The sequence below is a fragment of the Oncorhynchus gorbuscha genome, linkage group LG18 (genome assembly GCF_021184085.1).
Source record: "Oncorhynchus gorbuscha isolate QuinsamMale2020 ecotype Even-year linkage group LG18, OgorEven_v1.0, whole genome shotgun sequence".
NCBI classification, from domain to species: Eukaryota; Metazoa; Chordata; class Actinopteri; order Salmoniformes; family Salmonidae; genus Oncorhynchus; species Oncorhynchus gorbuscha.
In genome coordinates, this window is record NC_060190.1 from 38734056 (window position 1) to 38755498 (window position 21443).

The 21443-nt window shown below is 45.3% G+C and overlaps 2 protein-coding genes across 3 annotated transcripts; one reads left to right on the plus strand and one right to left on the minus strand.

The window, feature by feature from the left end:
• Window positions 1-1563: 1563 nt before the first annotated feature.
• LOC124003351 (double-stranded RNA-binding protein Staufen homolog 1-like) lies at window positions 1564-9060 on the plus strand. Of its 2 annotated transcripts, none has more exons than XM_046311524.1 (16): window positions 1564-1756; window positions 2729-3049; window positions 3143-3264; window positions 3574-3724; window positions 3964-4117; window positions 4197-4371; window positions 4584-4676; window positions 4834-5052; window positions 5333-5476; window positions 5711-5857; window positions 6033-6111; window positions 6389-6546; window positions 7055-7222; window positions 7333-7455; window positions 7687-7781; window positions 7974-9060. In XM_046311524.1, the coding sequence occupies exons 2-16, from the start codon at window positions 2854-2856 to the stop codon at window positions 8068-8070; spliced, it is 2121 nt and encodes a 706-aa protein (XP_046167480.1). In that variant the 5' UTR covers window positions 1564-1756; window positions 2729-2853; the 3' UTR covers window positions 8071-9060. The 2 variants fall into 2 exon arrangements, with proteins under 2 accessions (XP_046167480.1, XP_046167478.1); XM_046311522.1 differs by having other exon boundaries at window positions 1566-1756; window positions 3961-4117.
• A 162-nt stretch (window positions 9061-9222) lies between these two features.
• Window positions 9223-15756, minus strand: rdh20 (retinol dehydrogenase 20). Its single transcript, XM_046312933.1, is given in 5 exon segments — window positions 9223-10628; window positions 10850-10977; window positions 11336-11432; window positions 13107-13575; window positions 15677-15756. Coding segments are annotated over 5 exon segments (930 nt in total). The 3' UTR covers window positions 9223-10472.
• Between the last annotated feature and the right edge of the window lie 5687 nt (window positions 15757-21443).

The following is a 21443-nucleotide window of genomic DNA, read 5'->3' on the forward strand; positions in this document are numbered from 1 at the left end:
GAAGGGTGGTCGTTTGACCACGGACCCATTACGGACGCAGGCAATGAGGCAGTGATCGCTGAGATCAGAGGTGTATTTAGAGGGCATTTTTGTCAGGATGATGTCCATGAGGTTGCCCGAGTTTACGGATTGGGGATTGTACCTGATAGGTTCCATGATAATTTGGGTGAGATTGAGGGCATCTAGTTTAGATTGTAGGATGGTCGGGTGTTAAGCATATCCCAGTTTAGGTCACCTAACAGTACAAACTCTGAAGATAAATGGGGGGGCAATTAATTCACATATGATGTCCAGGGCGCAGCTGGGGGTATGTAACAAGCGGCAATAGTGAGAGACTTGTTTCTGGAAAGGTGGATTTTTAAAGTAGAAGCTCAAACTGTTTGGGCACAGACCTGGCTAGCATGACAGAACTCTGCAGGCTGTCTCTGCAGTCGATTGCAACTCCACCCCCTTTGGCAGTTCTATCTTGGCGGAAAATTATATAGTTGGGGATGGAAATTTCAGAATATTTGGTGGCCTTCCTAAGCCAGGATTCAGACACGGCTAGGACATCGGGGTTGGCAGTGTGCTAAAGCAACGGGGGGAAACAACTTAGGGAGGAGGCTTCTGATGTTAACATGCATGAAACCAAGGGTTTTATGGTTACAGAATTTAACAAATGATAGCGCCTAGAAGTGGAACTAGGGGCTACAGGGCCTGGGTTAACCTCTACAACACCAGAGGAACAGAGGAGGAGTAGGGTAAGGGTATGGCTAAAGGCTATCAGAACTGGTTGGTTGACTATTGCATTGGGGACAGAGAATAAAATGAGCAGATTTCTGGGTGTGGTAGAATCGATTCAAGGAATAATTTACAGACAAGGGTAGCCAGGAGCACACTCCAACACTCAGACATAATTTTCAAGCAAAGCATGTGTTTTAGTGAGTCCGCAAGATCAGAGACAGAGATGTCCTGGGATGTTGTCTTGATAAGTGCATGAATTGGACCATTTTCCTGTCAAAATGTAACCAGTGCTTTTGGGTGTCACTGAAAATGCATGGAGTAAAAAGTACATGATTTTCTTTAGTTATGTAGTGAAGTAAAAGTTGGCAAAAATATAAATAGTAAAGTACAAATAACACAAAAAACGACTTAAGTAGTAATTTGAAGTATTTTTTACAAGTACTTTACACCACTGCTAAAAAGTGTTTGCAAAGTTGATTACGTTATCCATGATGGGACTCGAACACGCATTCTATCGGTTTGCTAGACGTTCGCTTTATACACCCACCTATCAATGCAACCTACTTCCATTTTATTTTATGTAATGTGGCATACTAATTTGAGAGTCCCAGATTGATGTTTACCATGTTACATCTAATCTGAGACCAGTCGACAACACCATGTAGTCTTCTTTACTAAATGTTCCAGAGCCTTTGGAGCTATGTGTGTGCTCGTCTGTAGCAAGACATGCACTCAAATGTCTACTAGGAAATATATTATATGATCATTCATTCATTCGTTAGCTACAAAGTAGCCCACTTTCCAAGCATACTTCCTCTTAGCTGAACGATGTCATTTCCCGGAAGAGACAGCTAAGATTGGGCCATTCTCTTTAGTGTTTGCCTTGTATGCCTTTCCCCCACCACTTCACTACCAACATTTTGATCCAAAATCACACGGGAAACCCTATACAGTTGGAGCAAAAACAAACCAATACAACACTAAAGTAACGTATCCAATGGAGTAACCAAAAACTGGAAAGAAAGATAACGAGGTGAGGTTTTATTAGATGCCTCTTGACTAGCTAACTTTAGCTAGTTTGCTTTTAGCTAGCGTCTCGAGCTACCTGACTCGACATCCATGATCCATCTATTCCTGCAGGAGTTCGATAAGCGAATTGCTTCAGATTTATGCCGGATTCATACCCGTTTATTGCGCAATATATAGCTAATGAATGTTTTAGAAAACTATTTAAAATGCTAATAAACGTGACATGAGTGTCAAATGTGTTGACGTCGACCAGATAATTAGATTGTTAGCTAGCCAGATACTTTGGCTAGGCTAACTAGCTAGCTACCGCCGGTACTTGGACTTGACAAGCGTGCAAACAAACGGCACAACTGCAATAACTTGTCTAGCAAGACCGGATCAATCAATGACACTTGACAACGTTTTGCAGAAACAAAAAATACATATAACGTTAGTATGTAAGGTTCGTATATGAAATTAACATGAACTAGTTCAGCTGGATAGCCAGACAGCTAGTTGGCTGCCTAGCTAAGTAGCTAGCAGAACACACCTCACAAAGATCATTCAAACGACTTTCTCTTATAAACGTGTCCTCTCAGCAAGTTGGGCATTAAGTTCTACTGTTTGTAGAGAATTATTGATTGTCACAACAGCCTGATGATGTCTAAGATAATAGTTATTGTATTGCAGGGAAACAGATTAAATCGTTTATTGGATTTATTGCGGCCCATTCATTCTAGTTTTATGATGCAAAATTACAGCACCCGTATGACATTTCCATGTATGGTTGTTATTAGGTGATACAAATTTATGAATCTGTATTGTTGTTGCTGTCAGTGCTGGATCTACAAAGGCAGCTGAAGGCCAGTTGTGCAAGGCACTGACTGTTTTTTGTTGTTGTGGTCATGCAAATGTGGCACCATCTTGTAACCTTAAATTGCAGGGAACAAGCTACCCCTCTAAGTCTAAGCCATTGTTTTTGTTGTCCTCTTTTCAGGCGGAGCTTTGCAGTCATTTACCTCAATCAAATAAACCTTAAACATCTATCGCTGCAGTACTGAAGAGTTCCCACCTCGACTTAACCTACCTACCGCCTGACTCCACCAAACCCAACTGGCCAGTATGTCCCAGTTCCAGTGTCCGGGTAACCTTATGTCGAGCCCTGCTGCCAGCCCCATGCAGCAGCTGTCTCAGCCCCAGCCAGGGTACAGTATCCCCTGTGCCTCGGGCCCCCTGCCCTCCGAGAGCGCCAGTCACCCGCTCCTGAGCTCAGCCCTGCCCTCGGGCTCAGCCACTCCATTCAGCCCCACCTCCACAGGTCTGTCGGTGTGCGTGCATTGTGTGTGTGCTCCAAAGCTTTCTTTCTGTGCCTCTCTCAATGGACAATCTAATTTTGTTAATTTGTTTTTAGTATCTAACATGGCAAACCCTAAAGAGAAGACCCCCATGTGTCTGGTGAATGAGTTAGCCCGTTTCAATAAGATCCAGCCTGAGTATAAGCTGCTCTGTGAGCAAGGACCAGCTCATTCCAAGGTAACTCAACAACCCAACCACTGACATTCACTAGCAAACATGGGTCATGTTCATTAGGCTACACTCACTGTAGCAAAGGGATTTGCAACTGAAAACAAAAGTACATGTTTCTTGTTTGACATGTTTAATTTCAGATAGTACCTTGTAATTTCTGGCCTTTTTCTGCCTACTGGACATGACCCTAGGAGATCAGTAATCACTGTGCTTTTTAATGTCTACCTCCCTGCTCTTAAATACGTGTTAATTTCAATAACAGATATATCCCTCTCTCTACTTCTATCTGTTCTGTCTCTTTCCTTCCTCCCCCAGATCTTCTCGGTGCGGTTATCACTGGGGGATCAGCACTGGGAGGCAGAGGGGACCAGTATAAAGAAGGCCCAGCACTCTGCAGCTGCCACAGCCTTGGCCCAGACAACACTGCCCAAACCTAGCATGCGGAACAACCCCCGCAACAACACAGGCAAGAACCCAGCACACCTGGCCCTGTGTGTGTGCTTATTTCTGAGAGGCTCTCAGGTCATCAGTTGCTGTATCATGAAAGTGTCATGATTGGGGAAACATTGATAGTCAGTGGCGTTAAGTAGTCTACATTCAAAAGAGTTTGATCACCAGGTGTATTAAAGTTTTGGTCCCTATTGTTCTATAATGTTTGTTTTTCTGTTTTTTCTGTGTGTGTGTGTGTGTGTCCTACCACAGTAGATTGCATGACACACACGGTGGAGCTGAATGCCTTCTGTATGAAGCTAGGGGTGAAGCCTATGTACAAGCCCATAGACCCCTACCCTGGGATGAGACCATCCAACTTCAACTACAACATCAGGGCCCCGGGGCCTTACCAACGCTCCATGCAACAGTATGTCCACTCTGGGGTGGGGGGTGTCATCTCAGTAAAAGCTATACCTGAGCATATCCTGTCTTCTCTGTGTGGTCAGGTACTACTACCCGTTTCCCCCGGTGGGGCCGGTGTTGTACCACATGGAGCTGAACATCGGGGGCCAGCAGTTCCACGGGAAGGGGCGCACGCGGCAGCTTGCCAAACATGACGCCGCTGCCAAGGCACTGAAGACTCTACAGAAAGAGCCCATACTGCTGCAGCAGCTGCCTGAGGTCAGAAATGCCTGGGGTCAGAAATGCCTGGGGTCAGAAATGCCTGGGGTCAAGTTGGGTGGAACTTTGGGAAAATGTACAGTATTTTACCCATAAGGAAACACCTGCTACATGGATCACTACACCTCACTACACATATGTGACTCAATACTGCCACACAAAGCAACTCCGCTGTAAGACAAATGTTTTGACACAAACTTTGTTGATTTCAGACGAATGGAGAAGACACAGAGAACTTCAATAAATCAGAAATCAGCCAGGTGTTTGAGATCGCACTGAAGAGGAACATGCCTGTCAACTTTGAGGTAGTTAGGCTATATTCCTGCATTGGCTTAACAGTCATTTGGATTGATCATGTCCAGTTTCAACAAATCATTTGTCCTCTCAATGACCTACCTTTCCATTGATACGCCTATTTCTAATTTGTTTTGTCTTTAACGTCTTTCCTCCTCCGACCCACAGGTTCTGAAGGAGGCAGGCCCGCCTCACATGAAGAGCTTTATGGTGTGTGTGGCGGTGGGCGAGTTCTGTGGCGAGGGCGAGGGCAAGAGTAAGAAGATCGCTAAGAAGCTGGCAGCTACAGCCGTGCTGGAGGAACTGAGGAGACTGCCCCAGCTGTCCCCCAGCGTGGAGAAGATTCAGCCAGCACGCATTAAGAAGAAAACCAAGTCCATTATTAAGGTGAAAGGACCAGGGGGATTAGGTCAGGGAGTGTAGAGAGCAGTAAAGCATCTTTGTTATCCCAGATGGTAAATTTGCTAGCTAACAGTGAGTAAAGGTACTGTACGTCATTTAAAAAAAGAACAAGTGCTTCTAAGATATTCATTTTTAAAGGGACGTGCAACAGGAGGGAAAGGAGGGGTGATGAGGAAAGTTTTTGTAGAGTTGGAAAATTGTTTCTAAGGAATCTTTGTTCTTGTGTGTAATGCGAAATATCTCTCTCTCACACTCTCCCCCCCAGCTGCAGACCAGTCCAGAGTATGGGCAGGGCATGAACCCCATCAGCAGACTGGCTCAGATCCAGCAGGCTAAGAAAGAGAAGGAGCCAGAATACAGCATGATGACGGAGAGGGGGCTGCCCAGACGCAGGGAGTTCGTCATGCAGGTAAAACAGGAGGCTCAAATAGCCTATCCTGCTCTTGACCAAATCAACCCCACAGTGCCTATTCTCTAGGCCTAGAGCACGTGTGGAGGTCTGAGGGGATTGGACAGGTGTGAACAAATATGGCAAACAAGACACCCATCCTATCAGAGGGCAATTTAGCGCCATATTGCGTATGTCTATCTAGGCTTGGGGGACAATTTTTATTTTCATTCTGACCTGTTTTGTGGTCATCAGGTGACTGTGTGTGGCCATTGTGCAGAGGGCTTAGGCCCCAGTAAGAAGGTAGCGAAGAGGAACGCAGCAGAGAAGATGCTTGAGCTTCTAGGTTTTAAAGTGCCTCCGCCTCAGCCCCACAAACCTGCGCTCAAAACGGACGAAAAGGTACAGTATGTCCTCAAGAGCCACCGGAGGCATACCAGCCAGGCAACTGGTTTAGTTAGACCCTACTCATGTGCTCATCTAGCCAGCAGTACACAGCAGAGTAGTTTGTGTTGACTTGAATGACCGTTGAGCAGCCAACTGACGTGTGCTTTTTCTGTTGATCATGTAACCCAAGGTCCTGCAGAAGAAAAATGGAGATGGGAGGAAAGTGACCTTCTTCGAGCCGGGCTCTGTAGAAGAGAGCCAGTCGCTGGGTGAGTTGTTCAGGGGCAGGGTTGGAACTACACATGCTTTGATATGTTCTCAAATTTATGTAGTAGACTTTGCTTTTGGATTTGACTTACTTGACTTAAACCCTTTTGTCTCTTTATGGAGCATAGGTCATTCACAATCTTCTTCCAGCGGGCTTGGTGTTGTGCGGGACGACAGATTTAGGATTTTTTTTTAAATCAGGGAAGCTTTTACATGGGTGTTCCGTTCTCCTTCCCAGTGTTTTACATGTCTGTCTCTCTGTCGCCCCCTATCTCTCAGGCTCCAAGGCAGAGAACTACCGCCAGCCCTACCTCAGCCACCAGCAGCTCCCAGCAGGCATCCTGCCCATGGTGGCAGAGGTGGCCCAGGCTATAGGGGCCAGCCCCAGTCTGGGGCACCAGAACAAGGGTTACGGCCCCCGGACCAACCCTGCCAAGGTGTGTGTGTCAGTGTCTCGTGTGCGTTTTAGTTAGACATTATCCTTGATGATATTTTAGTTCGGTTTCCTTTGTATATATATTTTTAGTCCTTTGATGTTCTGTTATGTAAATGTGTCTTGGTATAAAGATATGCAGTATGCAAATAAACACTATTATTGTTAAAGCTGCAGTAGAACTTTTTGGGCAACCTGACCAAATTCACATATAAATTAGTTATAGATTTGTTATTGACAGCAAGTGTAAAAAGCAATAGATCTGTTCTATGTTCTCTTTTTCTCTATGTCCTGTTAAGTTTAGTTTTTGCATCTTTTACTTTTGGCTTCAAACAGCTGAAAATACAATGTTTTTGGTTATTTAAAAGATATTTCACATCTGTTTTGATGGTACAATGATTCTCTACACGTGCTTGTTGTGAAAGTAGTAGGCATACTATTAGAATTTTAGCAAGCAGGAAATGGTGGAGAGATCTCTGCTTATCGCACCTTTTTAATGGTATTATATTAAGGCCACCCTGACGGCCATGATCGCCAACGAGCTGCTGTACGGTGGTACCTCCCTGACCGCCGATACCATCCTGAAGAGTCAGAACAGTATGGCTCATCTAGTACCTCACGGACCCCTGACCAGACCCTCCGAACAGCTCAGCTACCTAGCCAACGTACAAGGTCTACAGGTAAACAGACGCAGAGGCAGGCAAGCATGTGCGGACAAACGCACTCAGACACAACTTTTTATTCATGTATTTTGGAGTGTTAGTATTAAAACCCCTTTTTTTCTTTGCAGGTGGATTACAAAGACTTCCCCAAAAACAACAAGAATGAATTTGTATCGCTGATCAACTGCTCCTCCCAGCCGCCTCTTATCAGCCACGGCATTGGCAAGGACGTGGAATCCTGTCACGACATGGTGAGATGCTCTGATGGTTAGACCAGAATCTTGTCCATTAGGACACACCGTAGCTAAACATTTTCATAGATTGTGGGGGGGGGGGCATATTGGACATGTTCAGAATATACTTCCCTTTTTCAATTGTACCCTCTGAACACGACCCGGATGCTTTAAATCAGATATATATTGGCACAAGCACTAGGCAAATTATGATATAGGCTATATCTAATGTTCCAATCCGGTCCACAGGCGGCCTTGAGTATCCTGAAATTACTGTCAGAGCTGGACCAGCAGCAGCACCAGCAGCAGACCAATGACAGGACAGGGAGCGGACCAACCTCTGGGTAAGACCACGCGTCTGATGGGTCAGATGTGGACCAGTACGAGAACACTATTACGGTTGAATAACACATTTTTTTCATAGGGTTGCAAATCTGGGAACCTTTAAGTTTTTCAGAAATCCTTGTTTCCCTCCAACCGGAGAATTTGGTCTGTATGACTTGGTAATGCTGATCTGTATTGTGTTGCTTCTGTAGGTGTGGCAAACAGGACATGGACGGCTGCGACTCTCTCATCATCAAACAGGCTAACTCAAGCAACTTGGGACAACAGACTCTGGATGGCACTGTGTAGACAGACGCACACCATTGGTTGTTTGCAAGAAGCACTAAAAGAAAACTCTGACACTGTGTTGTGATAGGCTGTTTTAGAATTCTACAGGAAGCTCAGGGCAACTGTAGGCTCTAAAGCATCACTAGTGTTTATATTAGATGTTCTGAAATGTTAACAGTTAAACAAGATTAATAGAAGAAATAGTTTTAATTTAATTTCCTCCTTCTTAATGTTGTTTAATTGTACACATTTATGATTTTGTTTTGTTGCTTAGTAGAAAAATGTAGCTGCATCGTATCCGATATAATGGCAGTCCGCTCTGTTGAGATGGAATGGGATAATGTTAACTGTGAAAAGAAGCTTTGTTTTTGATTAGAAGCGTTTTCTCTCTTTTTTTCCCCTTTAATGTTAACAACTTTCTTTCTCTCATTTTTAAATGTTTTATTGTTCTTTAACCCGGGGCCTGGAATTATTGGCGGGTTGTTCACAAACATGGCTTCAAAAACATTTTTGAAATATTTCAAATATTTTCAGCGTTTGCTTTAGTCTGACTGGCGTGCCAGATGGACTGGTTTGCAGTTTTGCCACTATTCCATTGGTTCCATTGTGCCAGGCAAGCTCAATCAATCCCAGCTAAAGTATTTGTAATGATTTCAAATGGCTTTTGAACCCAGGTCTACAATAGTTGTTACAATAGTGTTTACTTGTGAAGTATGTTACCCCATAGAAGGATAGGATGCAGCTAGCAAACCACTGTTGATTTTCCTAGAGTGCTTTATAACAACAACCACCACAAGTGAACAGTGCTTATTTACATTACCATGTAGGACTGGGAAGGTTTTGAGACTTATTGTAGCGTTCGTGCGTGTGATGTTGTCTATCCCCACTGAAAGATGGCGGGGCAGTATAAGTCTGTGTTGATCCCCCCCCCTCCCCCTCGGTGTCAAACCACCTCTCTGCTCCCCATGGAATGTAAGTAAAACTTGTGTGCAGTGAAGCACAAAACCATCAGTTTTTATTTTTGATTTTTTTTGTTCATCTTGTGCACATGTGTTCCAAGAGAAAATGGTATGAGGATAGAGGAAGGTAGATACTTTGTTGTTTGTTGTACTCTCTCGACAGACGTGTGTGTTTCTGGTAAAGCATGTCTAGCCCTATAGGGCTGTGATGTCAGTGACGGAAAAACAAACCCAGTCACTCAAGTGTTTTTACTGTGACAGCAGTCGATGTTTAAGCCAAACAAACGGCTGACTTATTATTATTGACCTGTCAAACACATGGTAAACCACCCTGTCCTGCAAGACTTCATTGCTGGCCAATGACCATTACTTCCATTCCATCACATGCAATCAGAGGACCACCAATCACAGGTGTCACACACATAACCTTTTCACACTATTGTGCAGACTCAAGACATTACTGTGCTGGCTCAGATGTTTTCTTTTCACATTGTCCTCCGGGGTTGCTTAAAGCGAGCTGAACAGGACCGATGGTGCCAGCCTGCTTTTAAACCAGTCAAGGGGAATGGTTGGTGATGCCCTTAAACCACCTGGGAATAACTTAAGTGTTACAAAAGCAGAATGACCTTATGTTGGGCCATACTCACAGGAAGGTCAACGGTCACAGTATTACAGTTGGGGTCGGCAGAATAGTTTGGGAGAAGAAAGTGTGGCATTTTATTTCCCCATTATATAGTTGTTATCCCATTAAGTATTTGTCTATATCCACTCAAGGTTTGTTCCCCGGACACAGTTTAAGCTTCTTCCTGGAATTTAAAAAACATGCTCAATGGAGAATTTTAGTCCAGGACTAGGCTTAATATGTGTGTGAAACTGGCCCTTAGATTTCATCTTTAGAGACTGAATTGAAAGGGAGAGTTAGTTAGCGGCAATCAGGGTAGGTCCTCCATTGGTTAGCTTGTTCTTCTTGCTCTTAATGAAGGGGTGCATGCATTTGTCTGACCCCATGAACCGATAGGTCACCATGGCAACTGCAGGAAGAGGAAGTGTGCAGTATCATGCCACACTAAATTTGATGTGAAGTTGGTAACATGAGCGCACTATTGCTTTATTAGCTGGGTGCTCTGCCATATATGACAAAAATGAAATCTCAAATAAAAAAACACTGAAATGGTGGCACTCCAAAATCAAAAAAAGATAAACACGTCACCTCATTTCAGCTTTGTATTTTGGGGCTGGCAGGCTAACGCGTTTCGGCAGTTATGCCTTCATCAGAGCACCTGAGCGTGCTGCTGGTGAAAAATCCGCTTTCGGCTCTGGGGATCAATCAATGGTCCGACCAACTGAATTACGACCTGGCCCAGAAGAGGTTGTGGAGAGACAGATGTCGAGACACTCCACCGCTCCAAGGAGCTGTCGAAGTGAGTGGGTGATCAATAAAGTTTATTCAATCAATATGTGTACTCACACTCGGGAGATGACGGGCAGGTATGTGAGGCGTGGGATGCAGACCAGGGGCTGGTCGATCAGGATGGCGTTTATGGCCTGCTCCACACAGTACTCAGGCTCCAGCGGTGCCAGGAACAGTACTACCTCTTCCCTGAGGGATGCAGCAGGGAGCTTAGAGTTTTACAGCATCACATTGTTAAATGTACAACTACAACATTCTGAAACATACTGTAGTAAGCCTATGTTCAGTGTCAAATGATGAACCACTACTGTGTACTATTGTATGAAGTAGGCTTACACCTGCAATGTAACAAAATAGCCCTTATTCCCTCTTTAGTGCCGCCCTTTCTCCAGCCCATACTTTCTCTCACCGGATCTTTCACCCGTCAAACATGCCCCGTGTCTACAATATGGGGACACACAAGAGTGGTCTTGACTCCATCAAATTCCTCAGTCAGCAACTTGTGGGCCAGGGACTCGTTGAAGCCCACCGCCGCAAAATCACTGGCGCAATAATCCTGGTTAGAACAGAAACACCACTGAGACATCAGGGCCCATGTTCATTAAGTCTCAGAGGAAGAGTGCTGATCTAGGATCAGGTCCATCCTGTCCATGTAATATTATTCAGTATGATCTAAAAGGTTGCATATCAGGGACTCGACTCTGAGATGCTGTGTGAATATGGGTCCAAAACACATTTAGAACATCACAGTAGGCTACGTTACAGAGGCTAAGATACTCTACACTTTACCATAGGCTACCCTTTTACCTACAATATGTCACTACACTGTACTAACTGTAGTAATACCATTCTTAGGTAAATAATATTTGTGGTAATAATATTCTCTCTTAGGTGATGTGTCCTTCCTGGTCCCCCTCCACACAGGTAGTGCTGAAGAGACCCGGGATGCTTGCGACAGTGATGATGTGTCCATGGTTCTGCTCTTTCATCTGGGGAATGAAGGCCTTTGTCATCTGTGACACACACATATAGGCAGGTCCAAACGCACGCACAGACAGGTACACACACATGCACGCAAGGACAAACATGGACAGACATGTACACACTAGCGGTTCAGGGGGAAGGGGGCAGTGCCCCTGTGACAACAATTTTGAGCCCCCTAAATGTGGGGTATGAAATCATTTTCACATAACAAATGTTTGCTATCGTTCTTTTTTTTCTTTTTTTACATACATTATTAGACAGAAAAAACAACATGGTATTTTGCCTGCTAATGCCTGCAATGCAGTGAAGAAACATTGACAACAATAACGTTGAATGTAACTGGCCCCTCTAACAGTACAACTGGCCCCAGCTTGCCCCCCAGTTGAAATGGTCTAGAACCGCCACTGCTTGTACACACACAGGCACGCAAGAACACACAGAGAGACAAACACACGCAGGCATGCAGGGACACAACCAGATGGACAAACACACACACACACACACAAACAAAGAGACTGTTATTCGATGAACACAATTACTGACTATCAGGAGTCGCAATAATGAGATTAATATTGAAATAGTCCATGAACATTTTGAATGAGCAAAATGAGGCAGTATTATTGTACTGCAGGTCTGATTGGAGTTCTGCCTCGCTAAGCTTCTTATAAAAAGTTGCTTAATGTGAAGCAGGCTTACTGTTCCCCACTGTAAGAGGATCAGGGAGGGAATCCCCTAGCCATTTAATTGGCTGTGTGTGTGTGTCACATTAATAGGGTCACTGTATGGGGTGTTGTCGCTCAGCTAAGGGGATAAGAACTTATTAAAGTTGTACATTTCACACGTGTCATGTGGTACATTAAGAACAATAAACTGCACTGTATACGTCCGACTATAGCTGAGGTATAGGGAGGGAAAACGGACGCACACAGGGATAAAACGGCTTGAAATGTCTCTTTCACAATGCAAAGATTTAAGAGCAAACCTAAATCCTTCATATTTTCCGAGTTATAGTTTAATAGTCTGTTTTCACATACCAGTAGGTTTGTCTTCTTCATGTTACCCATATAGCCCTTGTAACACTATGGCTGCATTTGCACAGGCAGCCCAATTCTGACATTTTTCCCAATTATTGGAAAAATATCTGAAATATCTGATTGGTCAAAAGACCAATTAGTGGAAAAATATCAGAATTGGGTTGCCTGTGTAAATGCAGTCTGTAGGATCCTGCTCTGAGAAACATTTGTACATAAAACCTATTACTATTACTAACTTGACATTGCATATCAAACTTGTGCAAAATGATGCTATTTGCTGGTGATGGGAGCTTGTATATTTATAGATTCCAATAATCCGTCTGATTATCATCAATAACAATCAATCATGGAAACCTCAAGCCCACATCCTAAAGCCTGACTGATAACATAACTATATGGTACTATATAGACAGAATTGAACTTTCATCATCCCTACAGTGTATCACAGGGTGATTAGTCTCTTGTGACAGACTGTTAAGATGTACAGAATGTCAAATGTCAAGTAGCTGGCCAGCAAACACCAGATTTGGTTCGGGGTTCTGAGACTACAGTTGGATGATAGCCGCATGCCACCCTCTCCCTAAACCAGCTGATAAGAGTCCCAAGGCCCCGTTCTATAAAGTGTTATCTGGCTCACAGAGGAACAACGGTAGCAGCAAGCAGTCTTACCCAGAAGAGGGCGTGACAGTTGACCTTCATGGTCCTCTCCACCAGCTAATCCTGACAGTCCATCAGCCGTTCTCTGGCAACCACCCCGGCGTTGTTCACCAGCATGGTGACATTACGGCCCAGGTCCGTCCGCACCTCGTCCGCCGTGCGTTACACCTCCACCCGGTTGGTCACGTCCACCCTGTAGGGCTGCACCTTGCCCCCCGGCTCCCTCACTAACCTGACAGTCTCCTCGTTGTTGTTAGTGTCGACGTCCCATAGCACCACCTCTGCCCCGTGTTTGGTGAACTCCAGGGCGAAGAGACGTCCCAAGGCGCCCCCTGACCCTGTGATTAGGACAAGCTCAGCCGTCGATGGGCATAGTGAGCAGGCCGGAAGACGATCCGCACGGATCCACGCAGGATAAAGTAGATCACATCCCGGAGCATCATCTGGAGGTACATCAGAAAGATGATCTTCTCTGGTGGTCCTGGGGGTTTGATGTCCTTACTTTACAGAGTTGTGTGTTATGTTCAAGTATGAAAGCAGCTAGCTAAGGTGTGTTGTGCTCAGATGCAAGGACATTGTTCTGAACTGTCTCGTTAAATAAAAAGTAGAAAATAAAAGTGTATCTGAGAGTCTACAGAGTATTCTAACTGAGAACGCTAAAGGTGCAGATAGCCAAACTGGCGCATGTTACCCTCCCTCTGCTCTACTCTGTGACTCCGGCCTGCCTTCTCACTTTATTTAACCACTCCTTCAGGATTAGGTTAAAAGGAATTATAAATTGGGTGATTCGAGCCCTGAATGCTGATTGGCTGAGAACCATGGTAAATCAGACGGTACACCACGGGTTAGAAAAAATAGTTATTTTTACTTCTCTAATTACATTGGCAACCAGTTTATAATTAGCAATAAGGCACCTCAGGGGTTTGTGGTATATGGCCTATATACAACGGCTAAAGGCTGTATATTCAGCACTCCGCGTTGGGTCGTGCATATGAACAGCCCTTTGCTGTGGTATATTGCCAATATACCACACCCCCTCGGGCCTTATTACGTAAATACCTCCTTGAGCCCCCTATAAAAAAAACATGTTTGTTGAGAGGGACACCATGTACTGCATATTAATTATTACTTTAGAAAATTGGGCTGAGGAATTCTCAGCCCAATTTTCTTATGTGCAAATAAGAAACACGTTTATTTCACCAGGCAGTTAAGAACTTCTTTTTTTTTATGACGGTACCAACACTATTGATTTTGTCAATAAGAAATAATTCAAATAGATATCTGCCATTATGTCTAATAGTTTTATGATGCTTACAGTATCAACATGCACATACACTTTCAACCCCATTTGACCCTATCGTCACGCACACTTGCAATATATGACAGCAAATGGCAGGCTTACTGGACTCGTTCAAGGTTATAGATAAAAAAATATATTCTCAACTTATTCTCAACTATTTCTCTTCTCACGGTGTTGAGTACTGCAGTATTAGTGTTGAGTAATGTAGTCACTAGCCAGAATGTATGAAATGTGAATGTCATGAGAAGATTATGCATACATGAACTGTAAACCTTATTATAGATGCTTACATCCTGTCTGCTTACATATGTTTCTAGAAAGTTCCTGCATTGTTTAGGTGAACACTACCTCCCTTGTTTAACCTTAAATCTCCTAAGCATCTAACATGAAGTTAAGGTTACAGACACGCGTCGACTGACTGAACAAATGGAAATATAAGACACAAACGCAAGCACGTGAATCAGGGTTGGGCAATCTGAATGTAAAGACTGAAGGCTATTTAAGGTAATTACTTTGCAGAGGGTTATGGGAGGGGAACCAGCCTGGCGGACACGACCCACATGACTACACAGTGAAGGGTAAGAGCTGGTGTCAGCCAGACTATTCATCAAGGTGTGGTTGAACAAAAGCGAAGGATCATGTCTGAAGTAAACACCTTGAACGACAACTGGCTGGCCCAGTCAGAGAAATAATCATTAACAGACACGCTCCTTCGCTTACAGTACTGGAACCAGGTCAACTTTATATGAAACTACAGATTGGCTGGTGTGGCCTGACATCTGTTGGGATAGACTTGAAAACGATGCAAATAACTTATCAAAGCCTCCATTTGCCACAGGTCTAAATCTTGGCTTGTAAATCAGGTGATTTGAATCCAAGGCTCAGGCTGCCTTGTTGGCAAGTAGTGCTGCCTGATGGGTGTGCCAACCAGCCAAGTCGTCCTCAGGCCAGTGGGATAGCAGGATAGGCCCTAAAAGCCTGAGTCAGCGTTTAATCATTACATATTGCTACCTGTGGGGATAATCAAATCAAACCCAGTTTTCCTCAATGCTGTAATCTTGATTTAGGTTTTGTAGTTGATATGTTTTTATATTGTGCGTCAGGATAAGGGCTATGATAATACCTTATAATGCAACATGCTTTTAAGAAGCTGGACTATGTAAACATGAGATAATGTAGTATATTACCTAAAAGGAATTAGTCAACATAATTGTCAGTCATTAAATGAGGTGAGAGGTGCCCTTAAAAAGAAACCTCTGATACAAACCGCTGATCAACTTACATAATACATTTGGGCCCATATTCGTAAAGTATCTCGAAGAAGGAATGCAGATCTAGGATCAGGTCCCCTCTCTTATTCATTATGACATAAAAGGCTAAATTGATCCTAGATTGTGTGGTGGTGGTTTCGGCTGGATGGGTGGTGGCGTCCGATTCACCTCCAGGTGTTTATGGTTAACGAGAGAGATCTGATAAGATGCTCGATACAGAAACATGGAGACAAGAACAGAAGTAGTTTGAGAGCGATGGAGGCGGAGTAATTGCAGCTACGCATATTGCTGCCACTCAGAGAGAAGTCAATAGGCCCTATTTAGTGTCCTTTACTGCATCAGGTATCTGTTACAGCATTTTGTTCACTGCTGTACAAGAAAAACATACTCTAAGCCGCTTTTAGATTGTAAACATTATCCAAGTGTTGATCCAAATAACTTACTTGGCTTACTTGTGGTTAATTTAACATGTGCAACTATCTGGAATACAAATCCTTTAACAGGTACCATGTAGAAATGGACCATTAGATGAGTTTACTGTGTGCCATGCTTATCTGAAATGGGGGGACTCCCCAAGTATCATTTACATTACATTTAAGTCATTTAGCAGACGCTCTTATCCAGAGCGACTTACAAATTGGTGCATTCACCTTATGACATCCAGTGGAACAGCCACTTTACAATAGTGCATCTAAATCTTTTAAGGGGGGTGAGAAGGATTACTTTATCCTATCCTAGGTATTCCTTAAAGAGGTGGGGTTTCAGGTGTCTCCGGAAGGTGGTGATTGACTCCGCTGTCCTGGCGTCGTGAGGGAGTTTGTTCCACCATTGGGGGGCCAGAGCAGCGAACAGTTTTGACTGGGCTGAGCGGGAGCTGTACTTCCTCAGTGGTAAGGAGGCGAGCAGGCCAGAGGTGGATGAACGCAGTGCCCTTGTTTGGGTGTAGGGCCTGATCAGAGCCTGGAGGTACCGAGGTGCCGTTCCCCTCACAGCTCCGTAGGCAAGCACCATGGTCTTGTAGCGGATGCGAGCTTCAACTGGAAGCCAGTGGAGAGAGCGGAGGAGCGGGGTGACGTGAGAGAACTTGGGAAGGTTGAACACCAGACAGGTTGCGGCGTTCTGGATGAGTTGTAGGGGTTTAATGGCACAGGCAGGGAGCCCAGCCAACAGCGAGTTGCAGTAATCCATACGGGAGATGACAAGTGCCTGGATTAGGACCTGCGCCGCTTCCTGTGTGAGGCAGGGTCATACTCTGCGGATGTTGTAGAGCATGAACCTACAGAAACGGGCCACCGCCTTGATGTTAGTTGAGAACGACAGGGTGTTGTCCAGGATCACGCCCTCTGGGAGGAGGACACAATGGAGTTGTCAACCGTGATGGCGAGATCATGGAACGGGCAGTCCTTCCCCGGGAGGAAGAGCAGCTCCGTCTTGCCGAGGTTCAGCTTGAGGTGGTGATCCGTCATCCACACTGATATGTCTGCCAGACATGCAGAGATGTGATTCGCCACCTGGTCATCAGAAGGGGGAAAGGAGAAGATTAATTGTGTGTCGTCTGCATAGCAATGATAGGAGAGACCATGTGAGGTTATGACAGAGCCAAGTGACTTGGTGTATAGCGAGAATAGGAGAGGGCCTAGAACAGAGCCCTGGGGGACACCAGTGGTGAGAGCGCGTGGTGAGGAGACAGATTCTCACCACGCCAGCTGGTAGGAGCGACCTGTCAGGTAGGACGCAATCCAAGTGTGGGCCGCGCCGGAGATGCCCAACTCGGAGAGGGTGGAGAGGAGGATCTGATGGTTCACAGTATCGAAGGCAGCCGATAGGTCTAGAAGGATGAGAGCAGAGGAGAGAGAGTTAGCTTTAGCAGTGCGGAGCGCCTCCGTGATACAGAGAAGAGCAGTCTCAGTTGAATGACTAGTCTTGAAACCTGACTGATTTGGATCAAGAAGGTCATTCTGAGAGAGATAGCGGGAGAGCTGGCCAAGGACGGCACGTTCAAGAGTTTTGGAGAGAAAAGAAAGAAGGGATACTGGTCTGTAGTTGTTGACATCGGAGAGATCGAGTGTAGGTTTTTTCAGAAGGGGTGCAACTCTCGCTCTCTTGAAGACAGAAGGGACGTAGCCAGCGGTCAGGGATGAGTTGATGAGCGAGGTGAGGTAAGGGAGAAGGTCTCTGGAAATGGTCTGGAGAAGAGAGGAGGGGATAGGGTCAAGCGGGCAGGTTGTTGGGCGGCCGGCCGTCACAAGACGCGAGATTTCATCTGGAGAGAGAGGGGAGAAAGAGGTCAGAGCACAGGGTAGGGCAGTGTGAGCAGAACCAGCGGTGTCGTTTGACTTAGCAAACGAGGATCGGATGTCGTCGACCTTCTTTTCAAAATGGTTGACGAAGTCATCTGCAGAGAGGGAGGGGGGGGGAGGGGGAGGAGGATTCAGGAGGGAGGAGAAGGTGGCAAAGAGCTTCCTAGGGTTAGAGGCAGATGCTTGGAATTTAGAGTGGTAGAAAGTGGCTTTAGCAGCAGAGACAGAAGAGGAAAATGTAGAGAGGAGGGAGTGAAAGGATGCCAGGTCCGCAGGGAGGCGAGTTTTCCTCCATTTCCGCTCGGCTGCCCGGGCCCTGTTCTGTGAGCTCGCAATGAGTCGTCGAGCCACGGAGCGGGAGGGGAGGACCGAGCCGGCCTGGAGGATAGGGGGCATAGAGAGTCAAAGGATGCAGAAAGGGAGGAGAGGAGGGTTGAGGAGGCAGAATCAGGAGATAGGTTGGAGAAGGTTTGAGCAGAGGGAAGAGATGATAGGATGGAAGAGGAGAGAGTAGCGGGGGAGAGAGCGAAGGTTGGGACGGCGCGATACCATCCGAGTAGGGGCAGTGTGGGAAGTGTTGGATGAGAGCGAGAGGGAAAAGGATACAAGGTAGTGGTTGGAGACTTGGAGGGAGTTGCAATGACGTTAGTGGAAGAACAGCATCTAGTAAAGATGAGGTCGAGCGTATTGCCTGCCTTGTGAGTAGGGGGAAGGTGAGAGGGTGAGGTCAAAAGAGGAGAGGAGTGGAAAGAAGGAGGCAGAGAGGAATGAGTCAAAGGTAGACGTGGGGAGGTTAAAGTCGCCCAGAACTGTGAGAGGTGAGCCGTCCTCAGGAAAGGAGCTTATCAAGGCATCAAGCTCATTGATGAACTCTCCGAGGGAACCTGGAGGGCGATAAATGATAAGGATGTTAAGCTTGAAAGGGCTGGTAACTGTGACAGCATGGAATTCAAAGGAGGCGATAGACAGATGGGTAAGGGGAGAAAGAGAGAATGACCACTTGGGAGAGATGAGGATCCCGGTGCCACCACCCCGCTGACCAGAAGCTCTCGGGGTGTGCGAGAACACGTGGGCGGACGAAGAGAGAGTAGTAGGAGAAGCAGTGTTATCTGTGGTGATCCATGTTTCCGTCAGTGCCAAGAAGTCGAGGGACTGGAGGGAGGCATAGGCTGAGATGAACTCTGCCTTGTTGGCCGCAGATCGGCAGTTCCAGAGGCTACCGGAGACCTGGAACTCCACGTGGGTCGTGCGCGCTGGGACCACCAGATTAGGGTGGCCGCGGCCACGCGGTGTGGAGCGTTTGTATGGTCTGTGCAGAGAGGAGAGAACAGGGATAGACAGACACATAGTTGACAGGCTACAGAAGAGGCTACGCTAATGCAAAGGAGATTGGAATGACAAGTGGACTACACGTCTCGAATGTTTGGAAAGTTAAGCTTACGTAGCAAGAATCTTATTGACTAAAATGATTAAAATGATACAGTACTGCTGAAGTAGGCTAGCTGGCAGTGGCTGCGTTGTTGACTTTGTAGGCTAGCTGGCAGTGGCTGCGTTGTTGACACTACACTAATCAAGTCGTTCCGTTGAGTGTAATAGTTTCTACAGTACTGCTATTCGGGGGCTAGCTGGCTAGCTAGCAGTGTTGATTACGTTACGTTGCGTTAAAAAGAACGACAATAGCTGGCTATCTAACCTAGAAAATCGCTCTAGACTACACAATTATCTTTGATACAAAGACGGCTACCGAATAGCAGCACTGTACGATCAAACAAATCAAACCGTTGTACTGTAATGAAATGAAATGAAAATGTGATACTACCTGTGGAGCGAAGCGGAATGCGACCGGGTTGTTGAGTGCGGAAGTTCTATTCGGTAGACGTTGGCTAGCTGTTGGCTAGCTAGCAGTGTCTCCTACGTTAAGGACGACAAATAGCTGGCTAGCTAACCTCGGTAAATTAAGATAATCACTCTAAGACTACACACTCTAAACTACACAATTATCTTGAATACGAAGACAGCAAAGACAACTATGTAGCTAGCTAACACTACACTAATCAAGTCGTTCAGTTGAGTGTAATAGTTTCTTCAGTGCTGCTATTCGGTAGATGGTGGACGTTTGCTAGCTGGCTAGCTGCTGGGCAGATAGCAGTGTAGACTACGTTAGGACGACGAAATACGATAATTACGCAATTATCTTTGATACAAAGACGGCTATGTAGCTAGCTAAGAAGAAATTGCTAAGGTTAGACAAATCAAACCGTTGTACTATAATGAAATGTAATGAAATGTAATGAAAAGGTTATACTACCTGCGGACCGAAGTGCGGATGCGACCGCTCGCTCCAACCCGGAAGTAAGCATTTAATTGGACTATGAATTGTTTCTGTGGATTGTCTATGACAGTTAGAGCTGATCTGTGTTTATTAGAGCGGTAAATGCAGAGGTTCCCAGACTACATCAGGACAGGGCCCCTCTACGGGGCCGCACTCTAGCTCTCTCTGTGTGTGTGTGTGTGTGTGTGTGTGTGTGTGTGTGTGTGTGTGTGTGTGTGTGTGTGTGTGTGTGTGTGTGTGTGTGTGTGTGTGTGTGTGTGTGTGTGTGTGTGTGTGTGTGTGTGTGTGTGTGTGTGTGTGTGTGTGTGTCTGTGTTTATGTGTGTCTGTGGAGAGAGGCACTGCAGTCAGGTCAATCCCTGGGAAACTGCCCCGCCACGCCCACACGTCCTCAAGCACACACTCAGCACTGAGTAGCTGGGAAATATGTATTTGAGCGGAAGACCCATGCTGCTGCACTGTCCACAGTGTTGTTATTGTTCTTCATGAATGGTCCTGGCCTTAGGAATTTGATCAATCCATTATTTTCACATGTTGAGGCACATGGTCCTTCTGTAGCTCAGTTGGTAGAGCATGGCGCTTGTAACGCCAGGGTAGTGGGTTTGATTCCCGGGACCACCCATACGTAGAATGTATGCACACATAAGTCGCACGTAAGTCGCTTTGGATAAAAGCGTCTGCTAAATGGCATATATTATTATTATTATTATTATTATTATTACAAGTGGCCAGGAAAGCTGGCAGCTTCAGCCAACAGGGGTAGAAAGAATGGGCAGTGCAAAGCAAACAAGTTACTCATGCCTCCCACTAATTCATCCAGGGAAAATGGACATGAGGCCACATACTGTCACTGTAGGCTACTTATCATAATAAAACCTTATGGGTTTAAGTAAAGATTCTCACAGGCATGCACATACATCCCTACCGTGACCATTCATTAACATTGTTAAACGCACATCCACATATCATGCAATTATAAAATCACCGTATTATAAACAGTAGCCTGCTATTTTAATAACCATGGTATTTTAAATTAAGAGCCCCGCAGAAGAGGATATATGCAAATTATGAAAAATATGAACAAGAAGCCTTACTTCACAGCTGTACTGTTTTATTTAATTTAGTTTTGAGGCAAATGAGCTTCCTT